Source organism: Trifolium pratense, linkage group LG7 (assembly GCF_020283565.1).
Source record: "Trifolium pratense cultivar HEN17-A07 linkage group LG7, ARS_RC_1.1, whole genome shotgun sequence".
NCBI classification, from domain to species: Eukaryota; Viridiplantae; Streptophyta; class Magnoliopsida; order Fabales; family Fabaceae; genus Trifolium; species Trifolium pratense.
In genome coordinates this window covers 43528418-43551105 of record NC_060065.1, presented here as the reverse complement: position 1 = coordinate 43551105, position 22688 = coordinate 43528418, and the positions used below count along the sequence as shown (strand labels likewise).

Sequence of the window (22688 nt, the reverse complement as noted above, 5' to 3'; positions counted from 1 at the left end):
CCATATGCTTTTATTCATATCCGTTGTAACCATTTTAGGTATTATGAAAAATTGTTTTCCCCTTCACTTTTTCTTATCATAACTTATTTTCCATGAAGAGAAAAAAAAATAATTAATTCCTCCACTGTAAAATCTACTAGAATCATGTGGGTTTGAAGATTCACATTCCAAAAGAAAAAACAATGAGTAGTAACTCTGAATTACCATGATAGTTAGTAGGATTTACATGACATGTCAATATGCTTGATTGATACATTTAACTGTTCTATCATAATCATAACTGGTGGAAAATTTAATATGTTGTATTAAAGCATATAAAAATATATATTTAACAACCATATTTTTTTTAAGTTACGATGATTTTGGAACGAAATTTTCATCGCTGTTAATGATGACTAATCTTTGTTGAAAAACGTGTGGAGTACGCAATGTGGGTTCTTCTATTCCAGTCGAATTTTCTCTATATGTATGAGTCATAAATCAAACTTCTGACCACATATTTAAGAGGACGAAAATCCTTAACACTTGGATCAATTTATTAACGTTGGTTAACCATCATTTTTATATCACATATCAAAAATAGTAAATAAGAAATGATAGTGAAAATTTGATGAGAGAACATATATATAAATGTACAAAATGTAAATACAAACAAAACTAGAGAATTATTACTGTGGTATCATGACTTGTCCCAAGCTAGCACCTTTTTTTTAGTACCAAAACAAATTGATGACTTATAAGACCATTCACATAACAAAACAAATGTTACTGAAAGTGGGTATTTTGCATCTGGGAGTAAAAAAGTGAAACAGAAAAATAACATATATAGTTGAGAGATTTTTTGATTCATTGATTTTACACCAACAACATGTATACTAGGGCCAAATCACCAAACATATTGGATATAATGTCTCCCTTTTTGAGACGCCCATTTTCCTACTTTAACTAATGTTAGCCATGGAAACAAATGATGGAACAAACATGTTTACAGTATCATTTAGTGTGGGTTTGGTTGGGTTTGGATCATCTTTGATTCATCTCAGCCTTTAATTTTCATTAAATGTGAATATTCAACGGTATAATTGATGGGTGGTTCAGATCTGCGCAGGACATCAATGTGTTTGTATGTGCATAAGAGGAAAAGAAATTCACCAAAAACTACAACAAAACTATCCTGAAAAGACATCAACGAGACATACAACCTAAACACACCATAGGACCAAACTACCACGACCGACGAATCAAAACAAAAATCTAGCTTCTTGGCTTCAAGCCACCACGACACAATGATAAATTTGTTGTTTTTTTATAAATTGTTAAAGGGAAGCGGGAATTTTTGCAGTTGTGATCGGATCCTACAAATCATTGATCATAAACTCTTTCAACGTCACAATTGATTTACCGTTGAATTACACCTTTAAAAACATTTCATGTTTTTACCAAATCAATTCATTTAAAATTAATTGTTCTCATCGTAGAATCAAACATACTTTTAATTTCTTCAATTTATAAATTGGTACTTAATCCATCTAATATTTATGATAGTGGAGTAAGTGCTATGAACTCTAGTTTTGACGGTGTTTTGAATGGTCTTCGTGAAACGATTTCTTGTTTTGACTTAAGCAATTTTACTAGGAAGGACAACGTCCCCCTTAAAGCCTAACATGTTTTGGCATGTTAAGTTTGACATGAACACATGATATAAAGCAAGTTTTAGGTGTTTGCAAGCAGCATATGCTCGAAATTTTCTTCTTGCTATTTCTATTGATAGATTAGGCCAGCATATGTTACCAGTGGAGTATCGCGCAATCCTTATATATCGCCTCATGATTCCTTTATTTCTCGTTGATGAGGTTTGTCATGTTTATCGTATGGATAACTTTGGGAGCACGTAGTACATTGTAAGAGATTTTAGGCTTCAAATACATGCACAACTTTATTCATATGTCATTTTTTGATATTTTGAGGCTAGTGGAAATTAAATATCAGTGAAAAAAGAGACGTCTGTGAACTTTTTCACCAATCCACGTGACGTTAGATCGACTCTCAGACCGATAGATATTATGGTGGATAGAAAAAATGCATGTGTGGACTGGACTAAGGTTACATCACTTGTAAGATTGATGACCGAGGCTTTTTACTGTGTTACAAACAACCCTTAAAGCCGCTTCATATAGAGTTGTCAAACATGAGAAAAACATATTCCAACAAACAACATATTTTATATCATTTGTGTTTGACACTTTTGACTTTCTAGTACATGACTCGTGAGTCTTCTCCAAAGAGTTCAAAAAATTATACATATGTTTGTCCATAAATACCAGTATTCTTTTACGAGAATTAGTTATGTTATTCAAAAAGGGTTCACGACACAACTTATCGGTCGTTTTTCTTTCATTTACGTGTAATGAATATAATATAATTATTTATTTGTTTTTATAATGAATACAATATTATTATTAGTATTGATGGAATAATTAAATTTGAAATACTACTAGTAGTAATTAATTTAAATTAAGAAAACAAGTAGTACTACTAGTAGATTAATTAATTAAACATATGAATGGTTAAACTCATTCAGCCATCCCATCCATCCATCTAATCTATGTACTAACATCACTATCAAGCAAAGCACCAAGGAAGTAGTAAAAGGAAGAAGGTGATGCTATTACAGATTGATGACATGAGAATTTGACACATCATGCTCGGATTTTGAGAGAACACATTAAACACTTCTCTCTCTCTCTATCTATGAAGCAAAGCAGGCTTTACATCAAATCAAATCATCTCTTCAATCTGCATGCTGAGGTCTTCTCCTCCATCCCATCTCTCTCTCATTCCCACCATTGGGCCATTCCTGTATTGCCCAATTCCCCAAAGCCATACTTTTTTTCATTTTGTCAATTACAAATATGTAAATAAATTAGTTTTATTTAATTTAATCTTCATGTTTTTCAAGGCACTTTCTGACCATATAGTTCCCAAAAAAAGCAAAAAATTCCCCCCACGATTTACTCACCTCATCAGTATCACCTAAACAATCTCACGTTTCAGCTAGCTTCTAACTATTTTGGCTTGTAACTCACGGTTTCTTCATGTTAAGTCCCTCTCCTGCCACACTTACCCATATCACCAGGAATTTTTTTTTTTTTTATTTATATATTTCAATTTTCAAACTTTCTTTTTTCTTTTTTCTTTTTTAAACAAAAGGGTACTCCTATTTCAATTTTAAATCATATATTTTTTTATAAAAAAATGAGATTGAAAAGGTCAAAGGTAGCAAGACAAACACAAAATACTGTAATTTAAAGAGCTTGAAACTTTCTTTTGGCCCTGTATTCTTTTGCCCTAGGAGAATCCCACAGTCACACGTAGTAATTCATATCAGCCGTTGATTTGAGATCGGACGCATAAATCAAAATTTTAAACATTAATTTTGACTGTTAATTATGATCGAACAAACGAAAACAGTGACGCAACTACCGCACCATATCTATTTCCTTTTGTTTTTAGGAGAATGTTAACATGTGCATATATGGCACATGTTAAGGTAGTAAAAATAGAAATTATGTTTTAGAATTTGTGCATTTTAACTTTTTAAACATTAAATGTCTTGTATCATTAAATGTTAAATTTCTATATTAAGATACCTTATCATGTGCTTTATATGCACATGTTAACAAGACCCTTGTTTTTATTGTCTAAAAATTACTTAAATTTCAAATAATAAATAAAAATATCTATTTTTATTCATTCTCTTGCTAATTAATTTGTTCAGTTTTAAGAATAATTTTTAAATTAAATAAAGAACAATCGAAATTCTTCTAACTAATTAATTTGTCCTAATGAACTTAGCTCAATTGGCAGGGACATGCACTATATGTGCAGGAGCCGAAATCCAAACTCTAAACACTGTATTTATTCATCTTTAAGATGTATTTTCTAGCCACTAAACTATTTAAAAAAGAAAAATTGAAATTATTGTAACCAATTTTTTTATAAGATACTAAAATTTGCCTTTAAAATTATTCTTTTTATGCTTAAAAAAGTTGGAAAGTTGAAACCTTCTTTATTTTTTAAGGAGAATGAGTAGTAGTACTACTACTTAAATACTATATCAAATCATGAATTAAAAATTGGAAAAGGTATTTAATAAAAATGAGATTGAAAGATGGTAAGACAACACAGAAACTCATTGCAGATAGATAGTGACACACTCATTGTTTTACTTGATTGATTTTGAAAATTGATGGACAAGGCTGAACCGACCGGTTCAACGCTATGAACCGGTGTTTTCTTACAGATATTGACAAAACGCTACCGGTTGACTTTTTAGAGTAAAAATTAAAAGGTGCGGTTAAAAAGAGAGTCTAATTATTTCTCTCAAAAGTAAAAAAAAAATTAAAAAATGAAAAAGATAAAGACGAGAAAGCGCGTGGATCGAGAGATTTCAGATCGCGCGTGACGACAAGCTTAGGTCATTCCCGCCGCCCTCTGGCTACGGCGCATAGGACTTCGAGCTCAGTCGAGAAAAAGATAAGTGGGGGTAAAAATTTAATTATAATAATTTATGGCCTGAAGTTCATAAATTATTCATCAAATTAAATAAGGGAGATGTTAAAACTACTACTGGCTTCACCATTTTCTTTATCAAAAAATAATATTTCACTGATTAATTATCAAGATTTTGATTTTTTTAAAAAATTTTGTCAAATAGTTTAGTGGTTTAGAAATTTCATTTTAAAAGTGAATAAATGTAATGTTCGAGGTTCGAACCTCGACTCCTACTATCTGAACTAAACTCACATGATATTTTGATTTATTTTTATTTGATTATTTTGAGTATTTTGAAAACTAAAAAAAATAATACAATTAAAATTTTGAATAACATTCTAAAATAAAAGACAATTTAATCAAAAGAATAAGTAAAAAAGACAATTTTAAAAACATAACGTTGCTTATTTAGAGCAATAATATTAGTTCATATTTTCACCTCATAAAAAATGGTATGTATATGTGACTACGTTTAGTTAGTAGGAACATTACATGTAATACGTAGGATTGAAGTTCGAATTTTGGTATTTCCATTTATTTATTTTGTAATAGGAGAATGTTAACATGTGCATATATGGCACATGTTAAGGTAGTAAAAATAGAAATTATGCCTTAAAATTTGTGCATTTTTAACTTTTCAAGCATTAAATGTCTTATATCATTAAATGTTAAATTTCTATATTAAGATACTTTATCATGTGCCCTATATGCACATGTTAACAAGACTCTTTGTAATATTCTAACCACTATAAACTACTTGACAAAAAATAAAATAAAATGTGTCATACAAAATTTTAAATAAATATCTAGTTTATTAATTTTACTTATATAATAGTATTAGCGATAGAAATTACATTATGTAACTATAACTGAGTTAGTATAGTTATAGAAATGTTGTTATATAGAGATTGAAGTTTGAACATGGATTTCAAATTTCTCTATATTTAAAATGTATGTGTTCCTTCAACATCAATTCATTGACAAACATGTACGTTACTCACACCTTAGTTTTGAGGAGAATGAACTCAATGACCATGAGTTCCTTGCGGTCATAGATAGGGATGTGCATGGTTTGAAAACCACACCACACCACATCTAATTGATGGTTTTGGTTCTAAACCAAAACCATTTCAATAACAAACCGGTTATTTTTTAAAACTAATTTGAATTTGGTTATTAACCGAATTGAACCAATTTATAACCGGTTTGTAATAAAATTTAAGTTATTCACATGATCCAATTTTAAATAGGTTTTTTACTTAAACTAATTTTTTTTATTAGTTGATTAAAAAAAATAAATTTATTAATTATTTTAAAAACATAATTTTTCATTAATTTTATGATTGAATTGGTTTATAATCAACCCACAAAATATTTTTTTTAAACCCAAATTATTTTTTACTTAGCCGAAAACTTATTTTTTATATTGTTTTAAAAATATTTTTTATTATTTAAAAAAAGAGTAATTTTTAAAATTAAAAAATCTGATTTTTAAATACAAAAAAAAAACTAATAAATAGGAAAAAAATTAAAATACTAAATTTTTGAAAAACTAAAAACATTAAAAACTGATTTTTTAATTATTTTAAAAAAAAAACTGAATTTTTTAATTATTTTTAAAAATTAAAAACATTAAAAACTGATTTTTTTTAAAATAATTATTAAAAATCTGATTTTTAAATTAAAATAATATTAAAATAGTATGGGTGGTTGGTGGTGGCCGGCCGCCGGAGTACCACCACCGGCCACCAGAGCACCACCATCGGCCACCGTGAAAGCCGCCGGAAGTCCACCGGAAACCGCCAGTGGCCTGGCGTTGACCACCGGTTGACCACCGGTCCTCCACCCCTCTTTTAATTAATTATTTTATTATATAATAAAGAATTTTAAAAAATCGAAGATTGGGCCTGAATTAGCTATTGGGCCTAAATTTTCAAACCAATTCCAAACCAAATTACAAAATGTGGTTATGGTTTATAATTGGTGTTTTTTTATTGGAGTGGTGTGATTTTTTTTTTAAATGGATTTTGCAAACTAAAATTGGATATGGATTGGTTAGTAATTTGGTTAAGGATAACCAAATTTTTTGCACACCCCTAGTCATAGATCCTCCATAATTCTCACTTACCCACCTCCAGACCTATAACCATGTAAAATAACTCGTCAATCATTACATATGTACATAAGAGTTATAAGAATGACTTGGTAGCTGAGGTAAATGAGATAATAAGTGGAGTGATAAGGAAGTCAAAAGTTCGATTCTTATTCACAGCAAAAAAAACTAATAATTTTTTTGACTAAAAAAAAAAACAAATAATCATGGAAGCCAAGTTTTGCATGATATGCTCCAACCTCGTTTTTCACTATAGCCAAATTCAAGGCTTCAAAATTATCGAAACTCATTCCACCCTTCAATTTGGGACATATCGATCTATCCCGAGACATCCATCGAATCTCCCTATTATTAGTCCCTCCACTTCTCCAATAAAAAGTATTACTCTCTCATCGCAAAATAATTATCACATTTTAGCACTGCATATTTGCCGAAACACAATTTTATCATGAATATTTTTAGTTGTGTATTAATAAAAATTATGAAAAATTGATATTTTGATAGTATTTATCAAGACAAATCTAACAAGATCTCATATGTTAATATTTATTTTTATATATTAGTAAAAAATTATAATCAAAGTAACTTATATGAATAGTACACATGGTCAAATTGTGACAATTATTTGGGGACGGATGAAGTAATTATTTTCCCGGTATCATTTATAATAGAAGTTGAGATAACATAGATACTCATAATATACAATAGAATTGCTTGAAGAACCAATTTGATCATCACATATTTTCCTGCTTTCGACAAAGTTCTATCTCTCTTAATTAGAGTTCATCTTCTTCCTAAACCATTAATGTTAGTCCGAGATAAATATTCGTACCTAACACATGCCGGACAGCTAATTTGAGAAATCCTCCTAAGCAACATGACTCGTGTTACAACTAATGAATACGTGTGTGTTTGGTTTGGCGGTAACTATAATTGAGTTTGGAAGAATTGAGTCTGACAGAATTGATTTTGGTTAAAAGTGAGTTTAATTAACGTGATTTATGTTTGGATACGTTTATGGCAAAAGCAATTTACAACAAAAATGTTGTTTGGATAATTTAAACCAAAATTGATTTTAAAGGGTAAATTACCAAAAGGGTCTTATAGTTATGGAGTTGTCAAACTCAATAGTTTTGTTTTTCTTATTTGGCATAAAAAAAACACCCAACCCAATAGTAAAAAAAAAATCAATCCAAAAGTTGAAAATTCAATCGTTCACGTGTCCCCCTCTCTAAATGACACTCACACCACCACCACCAGCAGCTCTTCATTTCTCTAAAAAATCCCATAAGCATCTCTGATTCTACCATTTTTCTTGACCATCTTTAATGTTCTTCTCAATTTTTCATAAGCATTTTCTATCAATATCTCATCTCCCTTTTCTCTCGGATCATCATCGACGTTTCTACGTACAGATCTGTGTGGCTGTGAATTGATCAATGAGTCTAAAGATTAGGTTACTGTAATTGTATTGCAGGGAAAAAACACAGGAGAAATAAATGAAAAAAGAGAGAAAAAAAATTGCTACAAGAAGAAGAGTACTGAAGCAGGAAGAAAAGTGGTAAATATAGAGTTTATTGAAGGACAATAAAGGAATATTATATCTGTCATCAAATATTAAATGAGTCACCAACAAGAATCAATTTTCCATCAACGCAGAAGCTAGGAAAACCAGCTTCACTTTGAATTGCGTCTGAGTCCTTGGAATTGATTTTACATCAACCACCCAAACACCATTCTAAAAGAAAAAACTCACGTTTTGTCTTTGAAACGCAGGTTTACTGGTTTCCAACGCATAACCAAACATATACTACACCATCTGTTCCTTTTTAAGTATGATAGTTTGATCATGTGCACTATTAATCTCATTTTCAATGGATATTTGAGATTTCAATGACCTTCTCTCAAAAAAATTTCTTCATATTTTATAATCTCTACCAAATCTCAGAGGCCGCCGACCCTGAGTAACAATGTAAAAAATCTTATAAAATAAACATCAAGTGAGTAGTACTAGTTATTTGGTCCATAATATTGATTCATACATCTACTATTATTTTTATTTGGCGTGGCAGTACTAATATTTTAGAGGAATTGGATAAGTTAATTGCAATGCAGTAGTACTAGTACTAATGTTACGAGTCCCAATAATAAATTGTTACTTAGATTTGATAGCAACAGGGTAGGTCCAATTTGCGCCGTTTGATACATTGATTGTGTAGCTGCTACTACTTTGCTACCGTGTGTCGGTCGACTAGAGTACTCTGTTTGGTTTGTACGAATTCTGCACTATTCCAAACTCCATTAGGTGTGCAAATCCATTTTATACTTTCAAAATTAATTATGAAATAATCCATTTTTGAGTAAAATATATTTCTTACGTTCTAAAATATAAGAGCTAGTTTGACTAATGCACGTATGTCAACGTACAATTTTGATAGCTAATATATTTAATTTCGTATTAGTAAAAATTATAAAAACTTGATATTTTGAAAATACTCATCAAAATGTATCAAACAAGATCTTATATGTTAATATTTATATCTATATATTATTAAAAAAATATGATCAAAGTAAGATAAATGAATACTGTTATTTTGTCAAATTACCTCTTATAAAATGGGACGGAGGGAGTGCTCCTTATGTTGTAAAGATTACTCATATGGTAAAAGAATACAGTGATAAATAAATTATCAGAGCATGAATTTGTACCTACAAATATGAACATTGATTTTATAAAGTGAAAAATCACCGAGTGCATCTAGTCAGTAACTTTTTTTTTTACGGATCTAGTCGGTAACTTTGTAACCATTATCATGAAAATTTAATATTAAACAAAAATTAAAAATTGTTTTCAAATATGAACCGTCTGATCTAAATCGGATGCTCTGGTGACCGACTACGGTTGATTGCAACAAAGCAATGAATTATGAATACATTTAATCCAAATCACATTTTCACTTCTCACCACATGATTATGTGAAATTTTGCCGCTAACAAGTATGAAAGAAAAAAAATCGATTCAATGATATGATGATGAATGTGAATATTTGTTAGAGTTCCTTCTCGAGTAATATTAAAGTGCTTAATGTGATATTTAAGCCATGAGATTCTCTCATATATTTGACTAGTATTTTGAGTTGGCCTTTTTTCATTGTTTAAGTCCTAACAATTGATATTTTCTGTTAGTTTAGAGTCCATTAGATTTTATATATATTTTCTAGTAATCTTTTGTAATGTTAAGCTAATGCATGTCGTCTTTCTCTTTTCTTATTTGTGTATCTCTGATTCTAACACTTTCATTGAGAGTTTGACCACGAAAGAGGGCCATCTATAGGCTGGATTAAGCCACCGTGGATGTCGGCTCTTAAAGGGCGTGACAATATTAGGAGTTTTACATCGAGTATATCAAAGTGCTCAATATAGTTCTTAAATCATGAGGTTCTCAAACATACCTATTAAACTAGTCTTTTGAGTTGAATTCTCTTAAATCCTAACTATATTAATTCTAAATCAATAATATGTATGTTTGATTAATAGTGCTTTTTTTATTGGATTGGTCCATGCATGAGTTCCACTATAATGGTAGGTTGGTCAAAGATTTTCAATGTACATTTATCAAATTGATTAAGAAAAATCTCCTAAATAAATGTCAGGTTTTTGACCAATTTCACTAGTTGAATTTATGTACTCTATAAAGTATTGCCTAAGGTTCTTGAGAATAGATTGAGGCCGGTCATGGTTAGCAAATTGCAAAACCACAACCTGTTTTTTTTTTTTTTAAAGGTCAGCATATTCCGGAAACTATTTCAATTATTTATGAAGTGGTGGATAAAACAAAGACAATGAAGAAGTAACTTGTTTTATTTAAGGTAGATTTTTAAAAAGTTTACAACCCATTTAACTAGGGATATTTAGATATGGTGATGATTAAAAAAAAATTAAAGCAAAATGGAGGGATTGGGTGACAAACTATATTAGTATGACTACTATTTTTGTATTTGTGAATGAGAGTCCTATTGATGAATTTCATATAGTTTGTGGCCTTTTAAATACATTGGTCTTATAATTGGTGGTAGCCTGCCTGAGAAGGTTATTGTTTTAGAATTTGATGATTAAGAGAATTTGACTTTGAGGATGATTATTTGGTGAAAATCATCACAATTTATATGTAGGAAGGTAGAATTTTTCTCCTTAAAGTTGTCTTGTTTGCAACTTTGCATTGTAAATGTCACATCTAGTAAAAAAAAAAAGCTCCATGAATTTTCAGCAATATTATTTTTTTATATGAATTTTCAGCGATATTTAAACTGGTACGATATTGATTACTATAATTTTGCTATTCAATGGAGTCCCATAAGTGTACTTCAGTTGATAGCTACCAATGACATTATTGCATGAGATGAAGTTCGATCCCAAATTTCTCATTTCTCATATTTAAAGTGTGTGAGTCTAGCCACTATACTTGGAGTCCAGATCAGCTTCATTAACTTATGCTCCATTTTGCTCCATTACCTTCATAGATGTTTGCCATGTGGCAATGAATGTTTTTAATGGCCCGGATTTAATCTTAAACAATCAACAACTACAACAACACTCTTTCCTTCTTCTCCATCGATAACGTTTCTCTCTTCTCCGTCAAAGCTTCAACAAACACAACAACAACACCGTTGTGGCTGTCTCTCTTAATCACCGTCCATTTTTTGATTTCCTGCTTCCTCGCCGTTCATTGTCGCGGTGTCGCCGCTATTTTTCCCCTTTTCAGTTATACGATTAAATGAAATCAAAGAAGGTCTGGTTAAACTATTGAGGGAGACGAACAAAATTTGAGATTGTCATTGAAATTGAATATTTTTTTATTAAAAACCGAAGAGTGTGTTGGTGGTATTGTAATTGATTTTTAATATACTGGATTGCAACTTAAAAGGGATTGTTGCTGGGAATTAGAAGAAAGAAGCACCAATCAGAATATTCTGTTGTTGGGTTGTAGAATCAAGAGTAAAGAATGAGATTTATTTTTTTTTGCAGAAACAACAACTTTAAAGAGGACAAAGATTGGAGTTTTTTTGCATGAATTAGCGTATCAGTATTTCGGTTAGAGAAGAGAGTGTTTGAAACTTGTTTCTCTCCCTTTTTTATTATTCAACGACGAAATTCGTAGCAGCGAGATTTCAATTTCATGGCAAAAAGATGGCAGATTAGAGAGAGACACACAAGAAGAAGAAGAAGAAGAAGAAGAAGAATGAGGGTTATACTATGTTTTGTATTTTCTAAATAAAAAAAACATAGAGTAAATCCGGGCCATTAAAAACATTCATTGCCACATGGCAAACATCTATGAAGGTAATGGAGCAAAATGGAGCATAAGGTAATGGAGCTGAAAAACAATGTTATTCAATGGGCTATTACATTATGAATCATCATGTGGTTGCAGGCTAGCCCAAACTCCTTTGGGCCTAAAGTGGGTTTGGTTGCTCAAGTCTGTACAAGAAATGCACCAACACTATTAAGCATGAAAAAAATACAAAATCAATACAACTCCAAATACCAATTCTCTAGGGCTATGTTTGGAAGTCTTTTTTGATAGAAACAAATTTACTGCGTTTCATTCAAAATAATGTTCGCAATACAAGATGGACAATAATAAAAACTTTGAGACTAACACGAGCTACCTGAACTAACTCATCTCATGGACTACTCGATTAGCTTGTCTCTACAGTTTTGACTCGAATTTAATGGACTCTTACATTGCTCAAAATAAAATCAAATTCAATATCATTTCATTTCTATCCTTCCTATCTATGCTCTGAATGACTTGAAGACGGTCCATCTCTGTGTGGATACGGTTTGCAGCGAATTGTTGTAGCGAACTCAAAAGTTTCCAGTCCTCTTGCTTCGGCGTCCCTCACTTCTGGTTGTCCTACGAGCCATTGAACAAAAGCCTGCATAAATCTGCAATCTTCATCTTGAACGCATGCCCCAATGCAGTACCGGTTTTCATCCACAAAGCACGCGGCAGCTTCGCCTAATACGCATATCGACGAGTATCAACCTCCAGCTTTAAAGAATAAAAACATGGATTACCATGAGCTGCCTTACTTTGACATCCACTGATTCAGCCTACATCCTTTGCCTTGGAAAGACTTAAGATACGAATTAGAATAAGCAGTACTTTCTATCCTTCGGACCCTTGCTTTGGGGGATATCACTGACACTGCCCGAGAAAATAATCAGGTTCCATTCAACTCACAGAAAGAAGAAAGAGCCTCGACAAGAGGCAAAGCCAAAGAAAAGAGGTTCTTTTTTCTTAACAGGCCAATAGCACAGGCGCCGTCAGTCAGCTACTGGAGTTGAAAGAAGGGGCAATAGCCTTGATTATCTATTCTATCCCGCACCTTACTGAAATCATTCTATTGAAGTGTAACGTAAAACTTATCATGTTGCATCTCTTTGGTTTGAAAGTTCCAGAATGCTGCCATCCACTGCCTTACTCCACTCTTCATTACATGCACCTGTGATGAGTGCAAACACTAAAGCCACGTCACCCTTTTCCATAATTGCAAAACCACAAATGAGACAAGCACTGAAAACACTAAGCCGACAAGGTCCACCATCACAGGGTCTCGCTCTATGTCACTCTCGAGCGATGGAAAAGTGGATAGAATGAGAAACATGACACTCTTCTAGCCGACGCCATTAGGACATAGATTTTGAGATCGACCGTGACAGTGAGACCACAAGAAACGCTCCCCGTATGCACAGAACAGTCACACGCCAGAACAGCAGTCCAATTGATTGCCAAACATAAAACCACATCGGCCAGAAACAGAAAAGAAAAACAATGATGAGGTGAACACCAGTAGCGGCCAATGCATCACTGCTGAAATGCCAAAATGAACCCTTGAAACAGAAAAGCATAAGATTCTACTGAACAGAATGCAGACTCCAGTTCCTGCATATCTTCAAAACCTGTTACAGAAATTCATCCACAGCAAACATAAAAAATAGTACAGACCCTATAAGCACCTCCTCTCACTCCCATACACTCCAGTAGATTTAATAACCAATCACAGAGAGCAATCTAAATCCCAACCATGTTAACAGGTTACTTTTCTACTGTGTAACCAGGTGATTTTGATCAAAACCAACTCCACGACAATAGTTTTATCCGCTCTAACATTGATGACATCAAAATGTTCATATCCTGAAAAACTCCTGCATTTCTACTTTTTTTAAATTGACTGCACAGTTTCTCCTCTGGAACCCTCACACCCTGCATCAAACCCATTAGTAAGTGTGATTTCTCATCAAAACCGTCTTCACCCCTAACCAATTTTTTTAGAATATTGGATATTTAAAAAATAGGTGATTTGTTGTTTCTTCCATTCTACACCCTCTAATGCAGATTTTGGCTTCAATGTCTACAATTCCACAAATGCAAAAATTGACTTTTGAAGGAATGCGATTTTGTCTTACTTGCCGGACAAGAAGCACAACCTTCAAAGGAATACATTTATGCCATAATATTTTGTTTTGACTTCATCCACATCTTCCAATTCCACCCGAAATTGGATTACTAAATCTTGCTCCCATAGGAACAACTATCTTCTCCACCTCAACCTCCACTCCCACATTCCGTCTACCCATTGCCTCGCATTTACCACCATAACCTGTTGATCCAATGATAAAGAATACAGCCTATTATATCTCCATTGAACACAATAGTCTAACCAAATCAATAAAGAAAGAAAAACTAATACTTACTGTCATCTTTTAATATAAGTTTTATAATCCAGGACTCTCTTTCTGAGTTTATCCTCACATTGCTTCTTTTTTTTTTATTTCATCTCTCATTCACAAAGAAGATAAAAACATTAAGAACAAAATTGTGTTTATATATATTGGAAGCTACAATTCTTTCCTATTCTGATGCTTTACCCATGTTTCAAGTCCCGGCGAATTGTAAATCGTCTACATGTAGTTCAATTAAACAAAACTCTAGCTACCAATCTGAACTACAGATACATGCATTAAATTTTGTCCAATTCTTTCAATTGGACACACATTCCAATATATTAAACATTAGACGTCTCTACTTCAATTCCTTCTTGTTTTACTGTTCTCTCCTTCAACTGATCGTTCATCGAAATCACTAGTTTCTCTGTTCTCGGTTCTGGCACCATCCCCTTCGATGTCATTTCCCTAAAATAATGCATAGCATCCTTTGTCCTCCCATTTTCATAGTGTCCATGGATCATGACAGTATACGATCGTCGGTCTGGTCCCAATCCATTCCTCTCCATTCCATCCCATGTTTTTCTCAATCCATCAAGATCATCCCATTTCATATACAATCTCAAGACCAAATTGTAGACATCATCACTCATTGTACATCCAGTTTGCTCCATCCTCTCCAAAACTCCAGGAACTTCCTCCGGTGCCTTCAATGAATTTAGCAAGTAACTATAGGTAACATCATTAGGCAAACAATCTCCACCCCTCCTCTCCATATCATCTACCAATTCATAAACCTTATCCATTCGCCTTATCTTACAAAGATGCTTAATAAGAGAATTATAAGTAGCTACATTCGGTAAACAACCTCGTTCCTTCATGTCATGAAAAACCTGCAACGCCTCAGGAATTCTCTTCTTGAAACAAAGAGCATCAATTACACAATTACATATCACAACATCAGGTTTACAACTCTCATCTTTCCACATTCCATTGAACAACTTCAAAGAAGTTCCCAATTTCCCTTTCTTTGTCATTGCCTTGATGAAAGTTGCGTAAGTGAAAATATCAGGCTTACATTTATATGCTATGATGTCTTTCCACAACCTCTTTGCTTCATGCGTATTCCCTAAAACACACCAACCATTGAGAATCACGTTCCAAGTCTTTATATCATGACAAAACTGAAACTTATTCAAATTCCTATGAAACAAAGTTTCAGCTTCTTCAACATGCTTGTACCGGCACATCCACATCAAAAGCGTACGAAAAGCTTCCGAATCAAGCTCGTTCTTCAATCCAAACTCTTCCCTTCTATGAAACATGTTAATTGCTTCCTCCACTTTATGTGCAGCAACAAACCTACGAATTAAAATGGAAAAAGTTTCTTCATTGATGAATTCTTTTCTTTGTGACATTTCGTCGAGCACTTGGTGTAACTCTTCGAAACACTGCATTTTGCCAAGGATGTTGATAATCTCATTGTACACATCGCAACTGGGTGTATATCTGTTTGATTTGGTGACCCAATTGAAGAATATGAACGCTGGTTTCCAATTGGAACGGTGTCGTTGCAAGACTTGAAGGACAAGGTTGTCATTGGGGTGAATTCCGGTGAGATTAAGAGCACGTTCGATTTGTTCAGTGGGTTTGTCTCTGCGGAATTTGAGAAGGTTTTGGATGAATGTAGCTGGTGGTGATGACTCGGGTTGTGAGTGAAGGAATCGATTATGAGTTTCGAGGATTTTGAGGAAACGAAGAGGGGAATGCTGTGATGAGTTTAAGGTTTTTGGATTTGGGTTCCAAGGTTTTTGGAGATTGTTGAATAATGTTAAGAGAATTCGTTTGTTGTTTTCGCATGAAAGTGTTCTTGTTGCACTCATGGGATGCAAGGATGGAGTCATTTGTCGCATGGAAGTGTTCTTGTTACAGAGTTTGTTTTAGTTTTAACGCTTAAATATGCGAAAAGAAAATCCCAGCGCTTATTATTGTTATTTGAGTTTTAGTCCTGCATTTTAAAAATATTTCATTTTTTCATTGTATTTTTATTTTACTTTAAAAATTGTTTTTGGATTCATTTTTTTTTGCTGAAATGACATATTTTTGCTGATGTGTCATTGTTGATTAGACTTTAGAGTTGATGACTCATTTATTTTTGAATTTTAGGGAAAATGGACCAAAATACCCTTAAATAAATAATTTTTTAAAAGTAAAGTTGAAATTCTAACATGCAGTAGACAAATGTTCAGACATATGCAATTATTTATCAATATACATGCTTAAATGCTTTTGTAGGATATTATATTTTAAATTGTTCATTAAACTTAATGGCTTAATTAGTATTTTGGTCCCTTAAAGATATTTTAGATTTCATAATTGTCCCTTAAAGAAAAAAAGGACCGGATTGGTCCCTTAAAGATATCTCTGTTTGTCACATTGGTCCTTTCCGTTAATTTATCAACCACAAATGTATTAGGTGGATCAACATTGAAGGTGGTCCACCATATACTACAATATATTTTTTAATTTTAACCATTGGATCTTTCGAAAGAGAAACAACCATTAGATTTTGCATGTCCACAGAATCTAACAGTGCACCATCACCAACTAAGTTTTGTTTCTATTTCTTCATCTTCTTCGCTCAACTCCTTCATCTTCATCATCTTCTTCATGATATTCATAAAAAAGCCAAAAAAAATTCTTCAAAATCCAGAATTTCATTATTGAATTACAAAAGGTTGGATTTTTGTTCATCTTAATTATTCTTCATCTTCATCTCTCTCTTTCTCTAGTACAACAATTAAAAAGGGGCAAAATAACCATAGTTCATTCAAAAGCAATATCATGGAAAAAATTAAACATCAAGAACACCACCACCACCATGCTAAGGCTTTGTTTGGTAACACAAATAAGCTAGCTTATAGCTTATTATATGAGCTTATAAGCTTGTTTCAAAAAATTAGAGGTGTTTGGTAACAAGCTTTTTGTACTAGCTTATAGCTTTTTTTCAGATGCTATTTCAAGTAGCATTTGAGCTTATAGCTTATAGCTTTTTACACTTTATTCCATTTTTACCCTTTAATTTAATAACTACCCACTCTAAAAAATAAACTACCCACTATCAATTATGTAATTTTATATTTAATAACCACTTTAAAAGCTAATTTTACCAAACACTTTGATTTTAATAAGCTAGCTTTTCAGCTATCAGCTATAAGCTAGTTTTTCAGCTATCAACTAGCTTATCAGCTATCAGCTAGCTTATAGCTTATTTTCACCAAATAGACCCTAATTCAAACAAAAACAACACTAAGAAAGTAGCTTAATTTTCACAACAACAACACTGTGAATAATTCTTTAACCCATAAATTAAAATCAATAACCCAAAAATTCACAAACCCATAAATCATTCTTTAACCCATAAATTGTTGTAGAGAGAATTGTTGTTGAAAATTGTTATGGTGATGATGGTGTGGATGGTGGTAGTGGTGAAATTGATATGTTAACATTTTCTGGCCATTCTCAAAGTGGGAAAAGGAGTGAAATTGATATGTTAACATTTTCTGGCCATTCTCTTTTATTGTATTTTATCAGATCTGATTTCTTTAAGTGTTTTATTTTCGGATTTTCGGACTGAAATTTCTGAGTTTTTGTTTCAATTTAAAAAATTGTTGTTGAAGATGAAGAACAATGAAAGAAAGAAGATGATGAAAAGCAAAAACAAGATTAAGTGTTGGTGGTACACCATTAGATACAATATACCTACAAAATCTAATGGTTGTCTTTTTAACAAAAATATCAAATGGTTAAAATTTAAAAAATTAAGGAGGTCTTTGGTGAACCACTTATATTGTACGACATATTTGTTGAAACTAACGGTTTTTGAAAAAAATTGACGGAAAGGACCAATGTGATAAACGGAAATGTCTTTAAGGGACTAATCCGAACCTTTTTTTCTTTAAGGGACCATTGTGAAACCTCAAATATCTTTAAGGGACCAAATAACTAATTAAGCCAAACTTAATTTTATACAATTATTTATCATGTGTTATACTTTCGCCACCTCAATGATTTTTTCTGGTTCCATCCCTGGGGGTAAAATGCAAAAAATTATAAAATTGGAGGGTTAAAATTTCGAATTTTAAAATAGGGGATAAAATTCCGATTAAGTCAAAATAGGGGGCAAAACTACATTTAAGCCAATAAAATTAGTATGCTATAGGAAAATAATAAGGCGTTTTTGAACAAGAGGAAAATAATAAGGTTAAATGGACTCTATTATTTATTTGAATTTAATTTGTATATACCAATGGTAAGCTTTCTTTACACATTTGTTGAGATGTTTTAAGAAAATACCTACTACTATAAAAGTGGTACGATGATGAGATTATCTGATTGATTTGATGTATGTGTAAAAATATTTTACATTGTCGGTGTATATCAATTAATTTTTATTTATTTATATATTTCAAGATTCAAAAATGTAGTTGTGATTTCTTAAATGGATGTATTATTTGATTATCAAAACATTGTCTCGTGACACTATCTCTCATCTCTTTTTATCTTCTACACTTTACATATTTTATAAAAATACACACAAAATTTATTTAAAAAAATAAGCAATGCTAGTTATTACGACATATGTGGCATACGAAATATGAGAATGCTTATGTGTGACTATTTAACAGGTTGAAACCACTACAATTCTGCACTAGCGGAAATCATATAGGTAATGGTTTTGAAAATTTACGACTGAGATTAATTCATGCGTTTCTTTAACAGTTACTCCCTTCGTCGTCCCTTAATATAAGCCCATTTAAAAAAATTCACGCATATTAAGAAAAGTTTGTAGTGTAATAAATGTGTATTTTTTAAGTATTATAATTACTATATTATCATTTGTAAAAAGATGTATTTATAGTTGACTTTACATGTTTCAATGCAAAATAGAGTTATCTTTAGAAAAGTAATAATAAATGTATCTTGGGAATTGAAAATTGGCTTATATTTACGGACAAATTTTAATGCTTGAAACAGTACTTATATTTAGAGACGGAGGGAGTATATTCGTAAACATCATCATTTTTCTTATACACAAAATATTGATAATAATTTTTTATGCTTAAATATAATGTCTTTTAAAAAACTTTGAGATATGAAGTTGAGATGGCCGAGTTGGTCTAAGGCGCCAGATTAAGGTTCTGGTCCGAAAGGGCGTGGGTTCAAATCCCACTCTCAACAAAATCATTTTTCATTTTTGTTATTACATGATTTTATTTTTTAAAGCATAGTTACAAGACATTTGAGACTTTTTCTTCTTATGAAAACTTGGTATTTAGTCCAAATATCGACTAATATGATGGGTCTAATCTCATCGTCCACTTGTGAAGGTCCTAGAGCAAAACTCTATATAGACCATGTCCACATTTAGTAGATCAAAATGTTCAAACTTCGAATTTTACATATTATGTAGTAAACAACTCTAATGGAAATACAAACAGTCAAACTACTACGACAAAAGCGGTTGTAAGATCCAACACACAAATAAACACGCGCCATAAGCACAATTCATCGAACCCGACAAAACCAAATGCAAAAAAAGTGTGGAGTGGGAATGATCACGAGTATTCGTAACAGAGACGAGTCCAAAGAATTCGAACTCTTGGAAACTGGCGCTGAGGTTTGGATGAGGGGGATGGTGCTTGTTTAGAGAGAAGGTAGAGTATCAAGTGATCAATAGTAAGGGATCAGATAGAATTGTCACAAGTTTATCTAAATGCACTTTTTTAAAGAAGTTGCAAGTTTTATTTTGTGTTGAATTCAATCATTAGAAAAGAGTATAAATTTTGAAGAATAAAATGTTTTAGGCTTTTATATTTAGGGTCAATTCGGTAAAAATAAGCTATAAGTTAGGTGATAGCTGATAAGCTGGTTAATAGCTGAAAAACAAGCTTATAGTTGATAGCTAAAAAGTTAGCTAATTGAAATTAAGTGTTTGGTAAAATTAGTTTTTAAAGTGGTTAATAAATATAAAATGACATAATTGATAGTGAGTAGTTTTTTTTTTTAGAGTATGTAGTTATTAAATTAAAGGGTAAAAATGGAATAAAGTGTTATCAAACACCTCTAATTTTTTGAAACAAGCATATAAGCTCATATAATAAATTATAAGCTAGCTTATTTGTGTTACCAAACACACCATTTTTATTTTCGGTTTAATTATTTTATAAATTAAAAGTTTATGTGAGTTGGATTCAGGAATTCATCAAAATCAAGGTAGTTGGGTTTAATTTTTTTAAACAACAAAATCTTGATATTATTCTCATTTAAATTATAAATAACATTAATAATATAATGCTTAAAAAAAAAAACATTAATAATATAAAAAATAGTCATGATTGTAACTAATATAAAAAATTCATATTTTATCTTTTTTTTTTGTTTTTGTCCTGATAACTGTTCATATGTAGTTATGTACAAAAATTACATGATTTTATTTTTTAAAGCATAGTTACAAGACATTTGAGACTTTTTCTTGTTATGAAAACTTGGTATTTAGTCCAAATATCGACTAATATGATGGGTCTAATCTCATCGTCCACTTGTGAAGGTCCTAGAGCAAAACTCTATATAGACCATGTCCACATTTAGTAGATCAAAATGTTCAAACTTCAAATTTTACGTATTATGTAGTAAACAACTCTAATGGAAATACAAACAGTCAAACTACTACGACAAAAGCGGTTGTAAGATCCAACACACAAATAAACACGCGCCATAAGCACAATTCATCGAACCCGACAAAACCAAATGCAAAAAAAGTGTGGAGTGGGAATGATCACGAGTATTCGTAACAGAGACGAGTCCAAAGAATTCGAACTCTTGGAAACTGGCGCTGAGGTTTGGATGAGGGGGATGGTGCTTGTTTAGAGAGAAGGTAGAGTATCAAGTGATCAATAGTAAGGGATCAGATAGAATTGTCACAAGTTTATCTAAATGCACTTTTTTAAAGAAGTTGCAAGTTTTATTTTGTGTTGAATTCAATCATTAGAAAAGAGTATAAATTTTGAGGAATAAAATGTTTTAGGCTTTTATATTTAGGGTCAATTCGGTAAAAATAAGCTATAAGTTAGGTGATAGCTGATAAGCTGGTTAATAGCTGAAAAACAAGCTTATAGCTGATAGCTAAAAAGTTAGCTAATTGAAATTAAGTGTTTGGTAAAATTAATTTTTAAAGTGGTTAATAAATATAAAATGACATAATTGATAGTGGGTAGTTTTTTTTTTAGAGTATGTAGTTATTAAATTAAAGGGTAAAAATGGAATAAAGTGTTATCAAACACCTCTAATTTTTTGAAACAAGCATATAAGCTCATATAATAAATTATAAGCTAGCTTATTTGTGTTACCAAACACACCATTTTTATTTTCGGTTTAATTATTTTATAAATTAAAAGTTTATGTGAGTTGGATTCAGGAATTCATCAATATCAAGGTAGTTGGGTTTAATTTTTTTAAACAACAAAATCTTGATATACATAAAATTGTAAAGAATAATTCTCATTTAAATTATAAAAAACATTAATAATATAATGCTTAAAAAAAAAACATTAATAATATAAAAAATAGTCATGATTGTAACTAATATAAAAAATTCATATTTTATCTTTTTTTTTGTTTTTGTCCTGATAACTGTTCATATGTAGTTATGTACAAAAATTTCTCATCCCACTACCCACTTTCTCACCCACCCCCTGAAAATTTCATTTTTGCCCTTGGTCAAAAAATTCAGAACGTGTTTTCCGAATTTTTTTAGTTCAAATTTGGAAAAAATTCGGAAAACACATTCCGAAGTTGTTTTTGAAGTCAAAAAAAATTCGGAAAACGCGTTCCGAATTTTTTAACCAAGGGCAAAAATGGAATTTTCCAAGGGGTGGGTGAGAAAGTGGGTATGTGGAATGAGAATTTTTCGTTATGTACTATTCGTGTGGAAACTTTCATATTGTTTTTAGCTATTTTGTGCGTGTTACTTCTTTGTTGGGCCTTTTTGATATTTTCCTTGAATAGACAATAACTTATTTGGGCCTATTTGTGTTTTTGAAGTTTTTTTTTAACAAAAATGAAGTAATAGTGAATTGGGTCTAATGTATTATGAGATTTACTTTTGTCATCCTACGCATTTTATCGTGTGCCCTACGAAATTACTAAAATATCCTCGTTCGCTACTTAAGTAGCAGAAGGATAAAAAGGGAAAGACGTATGGCGGGCGAGTAACCAGTAGGGTGGCAAA

General features: G+C 31.6%; 1 protein-coding gene and 1 non-coding gene across 3 annotated transcripts; one reads left to right on the top strand and one right to left on the bottom strand.

The window, feature by feature from the left end:
- Nucleotides 1–11242: 11242 nt before the first annotated feature.
- Nucleotides 11243–16361, bottom strand: LOC123895133 (putative pentatricopeptide repeat-containing protein At3g15200). Of its 2 annotated transcripts, none has more exons than XM_045945350.1 (2): nucleotides 14429–16361; nucleotides 11243–14334 (listed from the first exon to the last, which is right to left on the bottom strand). In XM_045945350.1, the coding sequence occupies exon 1, from the start codon at nucleotides 16309–16311 to the stop codon at nucleotides 14740–14742; it is 1572 nt and encodes a 523-aa protein (XP_045801306.1). In that variant the 5' UTR covers nucleotides 16312–16361; the 3' UTR covers nucleotides 11243–14334; nucleotides 14429–14739. The 2 variants fall into 2 exon arrangements, with proteins under 2 accessions (XP_045801306.1, XP_045801304.1); XM_045945348.1 differs by having other exon boundaries at nucleotides 11243–13937; nucleotides 14141–16332.
- Nucleotides 16362–19558: 3197 nt separating this feature from the next.
- On the top strand, nucleotides 19559–19639 carry TRNAL-AAG. The gene has a single exon. It is a non-coding gene; the product is annotated as a tRNA-Leu (tRNA).
- The last annotated feature ends 3049 nt before the right edge of the window (nucleotides 19640–22688 follow it).

Coding starts and splice junctions, on each gene's coding strand:
- LOC123895133 (XM_045945350.1), bottom strand. CDS start 16,311: ATGCGACAAATGACTCCATCCTTGCATCCCATGAGTGCAACAAGAACA.